The 12,832-nt window shown below is 38.3% G+C and overlaps 1 protein-coding gene across 1 annotated transcript in view; it reads left to right on the forward strand.

Moving 5' to 3' along the window:
* MEGF9 (multiple EGF like domains 9) overlaps nt 1-10,947 on the forward strand; it is an 84,355-nt gene extending 73,408 nt beyond the window's left edge. The window contains exons 4-6 of the mRNA XM_059410928.1: nt 3,462-3,605; nt 4,147-4,416; nt 6,197-10,947. Of these exons, the coding sequence (XP_059266911.1) occupies nt 3,462-3,605; nt 4,147-4,416; nt 6,197-6,648 (866 nt within the window). The 3' untranslated portion in view covers nt 6,649-10,947. The remainder of the gene's footprint in view (nt 1-3,461; nt 3,606-4,146; nt 4,417-6,196) is intronic.
* The last annotated feature ends 1,885 nt before the right edge of the window (nt 10,948-12,832 follow it).

The following is a 12,832-nucleotide window of genomic DNA, read 5'->3' on the forward strand; positions in this document are numbered from 1 at the left end:
GGAAAATTAGAGGGGAGAAACCAAAAGGACGGTTGCCCTCACAGCTACTGTTAGCACTCTGCTGTATTTATGTCTATCTGTCATAACTTATTAATTTTTTTTCTCTGTGGCTGTGTTCCAGGTGCATACTCTTTTTGAAGCAGTGTCGAGTAATGAGTCTTATTATTAGACTTGTTTTCATCTTACCTTTTGAGTAAAGTTTTCATCTTTCCTTTTGAGAAAATTTATTTACCACATAGGGTTATTTTTTTCCTCATTGACTTCTCATTGTAGGGAATGGCATAAAACAAACAAATACATTCTTCTGGAAAAATGTTTAATTGTTAAAAATTTTATAATTTCTAAAAAAATTTGTATTCTAATATAAATGGCTTAAGAGACCAGAATGATATTGTCATAAGCGCCAAGGCTTGAGATTTTATCTAAAATAGTAAAAAGCCCCCAAACAATAAGCATGTAAGCCCAATAGCATGGTAGAAGCAAGATATTAACAGTATATGTATTTATCATTTTTAAATATATTTTTTTAAGATTTTATTTATTTATTTGTCAGACAGATCACAAGTAGGCAGAGAGGCTGGCAGAGAGAGAGAGAGGAGGAAGCAGGCTCCCTGTTCAGCAGAGAGCCCGATGAGGGGCTCGATCCCAGGACCCTAGGATCATGACCTGAGCCCAAGGCAGAGGCTTAACCCACTGAGCCACCCAGGCGCCCCTATTTATCATTTTTAAATAAGAATAGTGATAGGACCTGTTCTTGCCCCATTAGTCACATGCAAATGGCATGTTATGGGAACACATCTTTCCTCAAACATCCATATTCTGTCAGAGGACTATTAACATATTTTGAAAGTTTAGGACTTTATCAGAACTTGTTTTCTTAAAAATTATTTCTGTTGCACATTTTTAATAAGGGGCAAGCAGGTGGCCACATTTTATACATAATGCAGGTTTTGATTTTTCCTAACTGCAGAACCCTTTAACATTTCAGATTATCTTATCTGTTGGGGCGCCTGATTTTGGCTCAGGTCATGATCTCAGGGTTGTGAGATGGAGCCCTGTGTTGGGCTCCTTGCTGGGCATGGAACCTGCTTAAGATTCTCTCTCTCCCTTTCCCTCCACCTCTCCTCCTTCCTCCCTAAACAAACAACAAATGAAAGATTATATTATTTGTAGAGCCAAAATCTGCCGTTTGCAGTTTCCTAGTATGTATTTTTTAGCTATTTTTATTGTCGCAAACATACATAGCTGAAGGGGAATCAGGATATAAGATCTGGAAAGATATCAGTGCCTCATGTGTTTATCACCATATGAAAATATACTACCACTTTGTTATATATGTGAAAATTATCATTAACACTAGCAGGCCTTAAAAAGTTATATGACTGGACACCTGGCCAGCTCAGCCAGCAGAGCAGGTGACTCTCAATCTTGGGGTCATGAGTTCAGGCACCTTGTTGGGTGTAGAGATACTTAGAAATAAAATCTTAAAAACATTATATGATTGAAAGCAACATTTTCATGCAAGTTTGATTCAGTTCAAAGTTAATTGTTTAGGTAATAAGCTTTAGAACCTGTCTTTCCCCATCTGTTCATAAAGTTTGGGGGAATTCTGTTGTAGTCACTTAAGAATTTAGATGTGCCATGTGTGTTAATAACATTGTCATTATTTGGTTTTTCAAATTTTGATCCAGTTGTCAGACCATTTTATTTCACAACCTCAGTCTCTCTCTCCTTTTTTTGTAAATATTTTACTCATACTGAAAAGAAATCAAATACAACTGTTTATGAATAGTTTGAGTATTGAATGGTTTTTGGCTTATCATGTGAATTTTTATTGTCTTAGATTTCTATGTCATATTTTCTCACTTATTCCTATAATGGCAGTTGGAAGAGTCCCTGTGCATCTTTGTGGCCCCTTACAGAAGGGCTGTTAATTACACTATACTTTTTCATCTTCTGTTTTCAGACACTGTGCTGCTTCAGTGCCAGGACAGTATCTTTACTAATACGGTACCATATGAGGATTATTACAGAATACATCACTTTGCTGTTACTCCTTCCTTTTCATTTTCTCTACTAATTTTTTTTTTAAGATTTTATTTTTTTATTTGACAGAGAACGAGATCACAAGTAGGCAGAGAGGCAGGCAGAGAGAGAGGGGGAAGCAGGCTCCCCGCGGAACAGAGAGCCTGATGCGGGGCTTGATTCCAGGACCCTGAGATCATGACCTGAGCCCAGGGCAATGGTTTAACCCACTGTGCCACCCAGGTGCCCCATTTTCTTTTTTTAAGTTTTTATTTACTTTTTTTTTTTTTTTTAGTAATCTCTACACTCAGCATGGGGCTCAAACTTATGACCCTGAGATTAAGAGTCGCATTTTCCACAGACTGAGACAGCCAGGCACTCCTATTAATTGTTTTTACTTTGATCTTGAATTTTTAAAATATAAAAATTTATGGAGAATAAAATAACACATACTCATATACCTACATCTAGAATTAATAAATATTAACATTTTGGTATTTTGCTTAATATTTACACATATTATATATAGTTATATATTTGAAATAGCAAATTTGAAATACAATTGGAGTCCTCTCTTTTTTTCCTTTTTTTGTTTTTCTCCTTCTCTCCACAAAGATAAGCAGAACATAAAATTCCCCTATACCTCCTCAATCCACATTTAATTTTTACTGCATATCATATGTATGTATCCATTTACCTAGTATATTCTGTATCCATTTGCTTAGTATTGTTTAATATGTTTTTTAAATTTATTTATTTGACAGAAAGAGATCACAAGTAGGCAGAGAGACAGGCAGAGAGACAGGAGGAAACAGGCTCCCCACCAAGCAGCGATCCCGATGTAGGGCTCGATCCCAGGACCCTGGGATCATGACCTGAGCTGAAGGCAGAGGCTTTAACCCACTGAGCCACCCAGGCACCCCAGTATGTTTTTTAAAATTTTACATGATAAAGAAGTACTCTTTATCTGTTTTTTGTCATTCTGTAATTGGCTTTTTTCAACCAACATCACTTTCAAGATTCATTCATATTCATACATATAGGTCTAGTTCACTTATTTAACTATAGTATCCAAACTATGAAAATAGTATATCATTTATTATTTTTTTTAAGTAGTTCTTTAGATTGTTTTTATTTTTAACTTGCAAATAGTTGACCTGCTTTCCATATGTTGTCAACCATCAACCCAGGCTTAGTGCTCTCTACTCATGTAACCAGACTTTCCCTAGAGTTTACAATCTGGAAGGGGACACAGACCTCACAGACGTGGCCAATGTAGAAATAAGATGGGGTAGAAACTGAACTCTATCTAATTCCTGTCAGATCACTTCTTCCGGTGAACTCATAAGGTCTTTTGGTCACAGGAATAATTTATTTACAGTTATTGTGCTTTCAGAGTAAATCTTTAACTTCTTAAAATAATTTGCTTCTTTTAGGTGCTTGTTTAAACTGCCAGGAAAATAGCAAAGGGGATCACTGTGAAGAATGCAAAGAAGGTTTTTATCTGAGTCCTGGCGCCACGAAAGAGTGTCTTCGCTGCCCTTGTTCAGCAGTGACATCGACAGGCAGCTGTGTCCTAAGTAAGGCCTTCCTCGAATTATTCATTTTGAGAGGAAAAACCAGGCAATCAGCTATCAGTTCCTCTCAAGTGTGTTGAAAAATGAAGTTCTGGGTAAAGAGGAGTGAGAATAGGGTGAGAGGGGGTGAGAGGCGTTATAGAAACAGCAAAGGTTTTTCTTTCTAGGGATTTGCAGCCAAATCCAAATACCTATATGAAATGAGGCTTGAGGGAGAGATGAGGAAGTTTTGTTAGAGTCATGTTTATTCCATCTGTCAGGACTAAAAAAGCAATTAAAAAATCATGAGTATCTCATCATTACAATTATTCGTATTCCTTATGTAAACATATTTCTTCTGTTCTCTACCTGGGTGGGCCCCCATCATTTTTACAATAAACTGGATAGTTAAGAATTAAGAAATAAGCTAGATCATTAGTCTCTTTATGTTTGAGAGGAGATAGTAGGGAAGGTTTAAAAACCATTTTGAGGACTAGCAGTTTTTTGCATTTTTAACTGGAGCTTGGGACTGTGCTGAATTACTTTGGTGTTCTCTCACTTTTAGAATTGGGTAAATTGGAACCTGAGTGTATCCAGTGTAAAGATGGTTACACAGGCCAGAACTGCAACATGTGTGAAAATGGCTACTACAATTCTGACAGCATCTGCACCCAGTGCCAGTGTCATGGCCACGTGGACCCAATGACAACTCCAAAGATCTGTAAGCCCGAGAGCGGTGAATGCATCAACTGCCTCCATAACACCACTGGGTTTTGGTGTGAGAACTGCCTCGAAGGCTATGTCCGAGATCTGGAGAGAAATTGCATCAAGAAAGGTAAAACTTCACCTAAGGTGGTACATTTAATATCTAAGCCTAGCAATGAAAAGTTCAGGACACCTACCTTTAGCTTTATAAAACCTTCCAATCCCACCAGAGGAGTTTTCTGGAAATAGATTTTGATAGATATTTGCCCAAAGGGATCTCCTTCTATTCTTGCTGCTCCCCTGCTGCTCCAAAGTCAACTCCAGAAATCTGAGGCCCACGACAAAGTCATTTCAGGGTTCCCACATTTTCTCTTCATCTATTTTCATTTTTATGTTAATAATTTAAAAGTCCTATCATTTCTTTTATCCTTTCCTTCCTATATTCTCATCACTCCCAGGGACGATCAAAGGTCTTTGGAAGTAGGGACCTATAATCTGGTCAGAAGTTCCACTGAGAAACAAGAGTCCACCGTGGCTTCTGCCCTCACTTTGGGCTTGACTTTCCCATGGATGGTGAAGGAAAGAGGAAAGAGTAATAATATTCCTTTTGACTTTTAAAAGAAAAAGTTACTCATATGGCAAAATGTTTCTTGCAGTTAAGGTCCATAAAGGTTTAGATAAAAATTGATGATTAGAGATTCAGGATGAGTTAGAGATATCCAAGCTTTATTGGGTCACAGAGTGATTAGACCATGCTCTTCTAGAAACCACTCTTTGATATCGTGACAGATGCTGAATACTGGGCTGATGATCTGTGGCAAGTGTCAAGTGTCATCCCTCTGCCATTTTCTTGATATCCTTACTCTGTTGTGATCAAGGTTAAGAGACAGAGCTAGAATGCTGTCACTAGCCTGGAGGACTAGTGACATTTGGAGGCATGCTTCATTTATACTTAGCTGATAGGATCATGGTGATTTTTTTTTTTTTTAGTTACTAGATAATGTAAAAAAAAATACCTTTTTTGGCGACAAATTAATGTGTCTGACTGTGGTGATGAATTAGAATGACAACAGCAGCATTTTATCGAGTGCCTAGGATGCGCTGAGCCCTGGGAACGTTCTTTGCAGTAACGCTCCATAGCACACTGTCTCAGCTAACCCTCCCAGGAACTCCGCAAAGTAGGTACTATCATTCCCATTTTACAGATGAGAAGGCTCAGTGTTAACAAGATTCACTTACTCATCTATAGTCACACAGATCTACTTGATTCCAAAGCCTTTTTTGGGTATTTCTACTGGACTGTGTCACAGTAGCACTTTAATTATGAAATCATCCATGATCTACACGAAGGAAGAATTACTACACATATGATTAAAGGAAGGCTGTGTTTTCTCTTGGCTGACATCAACTTTGGACATTTAAATTGTGTTTTTCAGAAGTGACTAGAAATACAATTTTCTTTATTCCATTTTTGCCTCTTTTGAAGAGAATTTCACCCTTATGAAATGCCATCAGACATGTTGAACTTTTTAGTTCAAATGATTGCCTTTTCATCCCTGTCACTTTTACCCAAGTGACTCAGGACTCAATAATGATGTATTTAATGTTTGCAGGAATCTCTGTGAATCTGTCCAAGAATCAAGGATAGGAAACTCCAACATCAGAATTTTCCCAAAGATTTAATATTATACATTATGGAGAACAGCCATAGAATGTAATTATCTAGCTTTCTAGACCTTGATTCTTTTCACTATATTTCTTTAAAAATTATCTTTAACTCGCATTGCCTTAAAGCAGAATATCATGTCAACATCCCATACCAACTTCCACTCCCATGTGTATTTCTTTTATTGTTTCTTAAAACTAGATAATTTTGTCTTTTACATTTCATTCTCTGTTTTTATTTTCAGAAGTTATTGTTCCAACACCTGAAGGTTCTACCATTTTGGTTTCCAATGCCTCTTTGACCACATCAGTGCCCACCCCTGTTATAAATAGTACATTTACCCCCACAACCCTGCAGACTATCTTTTCAGTAAGCTCTGCTGAAAACAGCACGTCAGCATTAGCTGACGTCTCATGGACCCAGTTTAACATCATCATCTTGACAGTCATCATCATTGTGGTGGTGCTGCTGATGGGCTTTGTGGGGGCCGTCTATATGTACCGGGAGTACCAAAACCGGAAACTCAATGCCCCCTTTTGGACCATCGAGCTAAAAGAAGACAATATCAGTTTCAGCAGCTACCATGACAGCATTCCCAATGCAGATGTGTCAGGACTCTTGGAAGATGATGGTAATGAAGTGGCTCCCAACGGGCAACTGACCCTGACGACTCCCATACATAACTACAAAGCCTAAGGAGCGAGAACCGTTGTCTGGATGGTTAGAACACAGGGCTCACTAAGACTGCATCAGCTCCTAGGCCAGACAAGGCCTGGGGAGAGTTTGCAAATGCATAGAGAGCATCTGAAATTTTCAGGTACAAATTTGTAATGCACTTAGCCCATTACTCTTAATTTCCCCCATGAAGATCTGAAGCAGTCACTGTCAATAAGGACTTGTAGTAAAGTATATTTTTGTACCAAACTGCATGGGAGTAGAGAAAGGCTGAATCCCGCAGTGCAGCCCACATCTACTTTGACCTCTGAATGGACTCCCGGGGAAGTGTTCACTAAACCAGCGGAAACAGGATGGAAGTGGAGAGGGAAGGACTGCCCGAAGACTTCATCTCCATTCCCGAGACACCTTTTTTAAAAAGGAAAGTCAGGGATGATATTCCTTTTACTGTGCTAAAAGACATCACCGAAGAAAGTTTAATGTCTGGGCCATGTCACAATAAACAATCTCAATTGTTTCTAAAATAAGGACAGAAGAGTCTCAAGAAGATCTTTAGAAAGGCTGATTTTTCCTTCCTAAATTCTTGCTCGATGACAGGATCAAAGCACAGGATAAACTTCTAATGATAGAAAGATGAAGGCAACATCTGGGAGCAGGAAGCTGATGGTCCTCCTTAGGGCTCAGTGTAAATGGTAAATTGTCTAAAAATAAGGACTCTTCCTGCCTCTAGAGAAATAAGGTGTATATAGTTAATGTAGCATATCTGGTCAACATTGTATTTGTATCTATTTGTAAAAAAAAATCATGTCATATTTTATCATCTAGAATTTATTTGTACAGCAGTTAATGGTGTTGTAAAAAGAAAATACGGGATTGGTTAAAATAGCATAACATAGATGGCAATATTGCTAGAGCTGGGACTCTGGTGACCATCAGTCATTTTTAGTCCCTCTTTGGACACTGTTGAAATTTATAAGAGGTTGAATGTTTCTAACTTTTCTTTCCCTTTCTCAGTCTCAAAGTAGAGTTATATGTTCTCTGACTTACTATAGATACAAGCAATAGATTTTTAAGTCATTGATAGTGAAGCTGGGACAGAGACTGCACTCTCCAAAGGACTCCCCCGATTAAATGTTAACCAGTCTGCATATTTTACATAGATTAATGTAGAACATATCCTCATGAAAAAAGAAAGTCTCTAAATGTAAAAGATAGTCTTCCAAAGGAATTAGAAATATTTTAGTTCCAGAAGAAAAGCCATCCTATCACTTGGAATCCCCTGTTTCCACGCCTGTGAAATATTTATATTCTTCCTCCATCCTTCTCCAAAAAATACCTTCTACATTTGAAAGCTTATCACCCAGATGCCAGGTACACACCAGATGAGGTGTGTACCATCTTCCTACAGAGCTACAGTTCTGCTATCTTCTTGTCCAGTTAGAGGGTAGTTCTGGAGGTGGGTGGGTACAGTTACATCCTTGCTTTTAGACATGGTTTTTCCCTAGAGGCCACGTACTGTAGCTCTCATCTGTTATGATACTGACTGTAGATTAAGCAAGCCAGGACAAACAGCAAGAAGTCAAAGACGATATTTATTAGGAACATCAAACTGTCAAATGGTTAGAAAAAAAGCAAAGATTTATTAGATCAGACCTAGGAAATCCAAGTTGACTGCCTTGCCCAACTCCCCCGGAGAAAAACCTGGAATTTGGTCATCCCTCAATAGGACACCCCTAAGTTTTCTCAGGTTTTAGAGATGATGTTCTGGAGGAAGAACAGACAGATAATGGACTTCTGGTAACCCGGGGTGCTCTGAACATTTGGCCATTGCTCATGAGAGTAGAGGTTAGTGACCTTACATTGTATTAAAATCTGTGAATGTTGATAGAACCCTTAGCAGTTCACAAAGCACCTTTCTATATATGTGTCCTCTGTTCCTCACCATAGCCCCCTGAGGAAGTAATTATTGTCCCCATTTTATAGATGAGGTTAAATGTCTTGTTCAAGGCTATACTGTATGTCATTATCAGGCTTGGGATCAGGCCTCCTAACTGAAGCACATGTTCTCTTAAGTATATGCCAATGCAGAAACCACCTAGCCACAGACAAAGAAGGCTGGGGGGAAGAGTCCTGTCTGTGACTGTTTCTAACTTCTGTGGTACAGTCCACGACCATACAGCTGGGAAGGATATTGTGAAAAGGACACAGGAGGATTACTATCTGAAGCTAGTATTGGTGATAAGAAAACAGAACTACCAGTTTGTCCTTCATTAAAGTGAACTAATCCTCACAAGCAACAGGGGGGATATGTGCTTTCCCCAGCAGCTGCCACCTATGCACATACAGACTGGGCACTGCACAATTCCAAGAACTGTGTAAACTGACACACCTGCCTCTCTCCCAGATTGCTGACCCCCACCCCCACAACATGACGGATTGGGGTGGTAAAGAAAAAACATTTGTTAAGTAGAAGCTAACCCAATAGAGAAAGCATGAGTGTTTGTCAGGGTCTAAGCGCCAAAACCAAATAGTCCAGATTCTGGCCATATAGAGATTTTTTTTTGGAAACAGACCTTAAGAGATATTGCAAACATTGAATCACAAGAAATGTTAACCTCTAAGTACTTATTAACAACTCCTAGGTCATGTTCTTAATTCTTTCCAGAAAAAAAAATTAAGATCTTAAAATTTGTTTTAAACAATATCCTTTTTGCTGGGGGAAATAATTTTGCTGTAGAATTTAAATCAATCATGAAGTGATCTACCAGCAAAATCAGGCTAGGAAACTAGTAGGGAATATGCATTACACAATATTCATTCCTCTGAAAGCAGGATCCCCATGAACTATGGCGTTCAGCACCGGGATCCCACCTCTCCTTTAGAGAGATAATATTGGAAGAATTTTTAAATAAGGATGAGAGATGTGTTTATTTTCAAATAAGGCGAGTGTGAATCTTATTGATAAATGACAGATACTGCTATTAGGTGATAATTATATCTTCATTCATTCATTTTCATAAACCTTGACTCATTTCTAACCGATGCCCTAGGTAGTATTGTTATATCTATGTCTATCCTCTCTTCTTTTCCTCTCCTTCCCTGCACCGTCAAGCTCCCCGGTGTCTTTTATCAATGGAATTTCTCCAGGTATAGAGAAAAATGCTAATAAAAACTAAAGCTCACTTATACAAGGTCCTATGGATTTGATGTGTTTCAACTCTTAGGGGCATCTGCATTTGAAGAGAGAACAGAGCAGATGTGGGTGGGAAGAGAGAGATTGGGGCGGGGGGAGGATTTGTCCAAGTGTCTGATTACATGGCTGCTCTCTAGCCCTAACATCCCCCAGAAAATTGGTCAGTAAAGCAATACTCAGTTCCCCACTCGTTCATTTCGGTCAGCCAGTGCCTTCTGGACATTTAGCCCTTCTCGTGCTGTTTTGGAGGCAGAGAGCTAAAGCAATACATCTTCCTAAGAGCCTCAGTTGGGACAAGGTTATTAGATTATTCACCTCGGTCCTCTGTTTTTTGTAGGACACACGGTGAACATAACAGCACTGATAATGAACATTCCCTAGTTCTTATACTTTGAGGTGTGTGGGTAGGAGTTGAATCTTTGCATCAAGGAAAGCTCTCTGACAGAAAGTTCAGAGAAGAAAAAAGAGACCCAGTGTAACCTGTCAGAGCTAGGAAAACATTTATGGCCTCATCCGCAAAGAACTTTTGGTCTGTTATGATCTTGGACAGTATGGGGTTTGAGAACTAACAGGAGTTTGCTGTGTGCAGGGGAGTGACAGAAGGTTAGCGACAATTTTCCTCTTTAAACTGAGCCAGTGACTATGCTGAGGGAAAGGTAGGAAGAGCGCACTGGTTCATCCGAAGATGTCCAACAACGTCAAATGGACTGAAGGTTACGGATTGTTAAGGTGGCAGCGGTTGAATGATGCTTTTCCAAAGGCAGCTGGGAGTCTCTCTTACTTGTTCCTTCTGCATATGCAATCACTGCAGCGCGGGGTGACCACGTGAGCCACGTTAGCCCAGAGCCCGTGATCCGCAGCTGAGTTCTCATGCTAGCCACACGCACTCTGTCCCGCATTACATGTCAGCCCGAGTGATTAGGGAATGTTTCTGAAACATTAAACTCATCTGTATGTCACTAAAATTCTAACACAAATTATAAAAACGTGTCTCCTACCTATGCTGTACTAGGCTTCATGATGCATTTCTAAATTTGTGTATGATTTGAATATATGAAAAGAATTTATACAAGAGTGTTATTTAAAATTATTAAAAAAATAAATGTATATAATTTGTACCTATTGTATATTTGTTGCTTTACTTTTTTTTTTTTTTAATGTGGTCAGAGTTGTTGGAAGTATGTGAGTATATGTCACAGAGCATTTATTTTCAAACCACTTCATGAAAATCTTTGAGCCCTTCATTTATTGACCATACTTTTTGTTTTAACTTCCTTTGAATAATGTTTTTCCACTTAGGAAAAAAAGTGCTGTAAGATTCCCCCTCTTAGAACAAAACAAAACACCCTGAAGGGGGGGGAAAAAAAAGCATTTATTAGCCTAAATCCTTGTTTGTGCTTTTGCCTGTCCCCTGTGAGATTCACTGGGATTTCCATGAAAATTTTAAAGAAAAAACTTGTTCCTTTTGAATTTCTTTTTTCATACCTATGAAAAATTTCCTTCCTTTAGGATAAATCTAATGGGAACCATGTTCTATGTGTTTGTTAGACCTGCAATGAGAGTACATCTTTTTATCATTTTGAGATACCCCTGAAGATCCTGTATTTTGACAAAGCTCACTGGTGTTTAATGGGATGCCATCTGGAGATCCAAGGGGTACTCTGAAAAAAAAAAAAAAAAAGACAAAAAAGAAACACTAAGTCTGGCCTTCCTTCATGCTGAGACCTTTATAAACTTTGATTGGCTTATTCAACTTCAGACAGTAGATATTTAAACTTCAAAACCCTGTTTTTCCTTTCCTAGTCACACAAGAAAACAAGTCATAGTACTCTATAATCCCACCTCGTATTTTTATACAAGTGGTTCTATACATGTAGGTCTCAATGTATATGATTTGGGTATAATTTTGAGGAAATGGAATAAACATGGAAGAAATCTAACCAAACAAAATTTCAAAAGAAAGGAAATGTATGTATAATCTTAGCACACAAGGAGGAAACAGTAACAAAAATATTACTTTTATAGTATTGTATTTGTACTTCGGATGAAAGTCTATTGAAGACCTTTATTAGGTTATTAAAACTGGGTGTATTCCTTTTCCATAGGAGTATACGGGGCCTATGTTTTACAAAAATTCCACATCTTCTATTATAATTAAACCAGTGACTTCAAAGGAACAATTATGTTTAGTTACATTTAAAAAGTGAGACTAAATTCAAAACAACAAAATGATTTTCATGAGATGATAGTATTAGAAGTGTTTACTGACAGGCTGGAAAGAGGTTATTTTAGGTGAATGTTAAAAAGACATAGTTTTACATGTAAGTTAGCTTTTCAAGACAATTTTATGAAGAAATTATTGCCATACTTAATGTACTGGCTTCCTGATACTTCCACTTTAAAAATGAAAGCCATCAGACTTTAATGTGTTGTTTGTATTAAAAAGTTCTTTTTTAAAAAAAAAGATTTTATTTATTTATTTGACACAGAGAGATCACAAGTAGGCAGAGAGGCAGGCAGACAGAGAGAGAGGAGGAAGCAGGCTCCCTGCTGAGCAGAGAGCCTGATGCGGGACTCGATCCCAGGACCCTGAGATCATGACCTGAACTGAAGGCAGCGGCTTAACCCACTGAGCCACCCAGGCACCCTAAAAAGTCCTTTTTAAACCTTAGATGTTGAGCACTGGATTTTCAGACAGTTGCACAAAAAACAGGAAAAATATTTTCCTCTGTGTTTAATAAGAGTAGGTTTAGGGTAATAAAGGAAGTGTTTGGGAGGAAATCTTTTGCAGTTTCTGTTGTCAGACCAACAGCTACAGTATTCTATGTCCACACTGTTTTCTTATCTCACTCCCAAATAAGGAAGAGTCTCAGCCCTTCCTTACATTCATTACTATTCTAACCCAATAATACTTGACTCATGTATGACTTCCTATAGGTGCCACATTATATGATGCCTTTCTCCCTTTGCTGGTGCGGTTTCTCCTATCTATAACATCCCTGAGAATGTTTA

This window comes from Mustela nigripes, chromosome 9 (assembly GCF_022355385.1).
Source record: "Mustela nigripes isolate SB6536 chromosome 9, MUSNIG.SB6536, whole genome shotgun sequence".
In the NCBI taxonomy this organism is placed as follows: Eukaryota; Metazoa; Chordata; class Mammalia; order Carnivora; family Mustelidae; genus Mustela; species Mustela nigripes.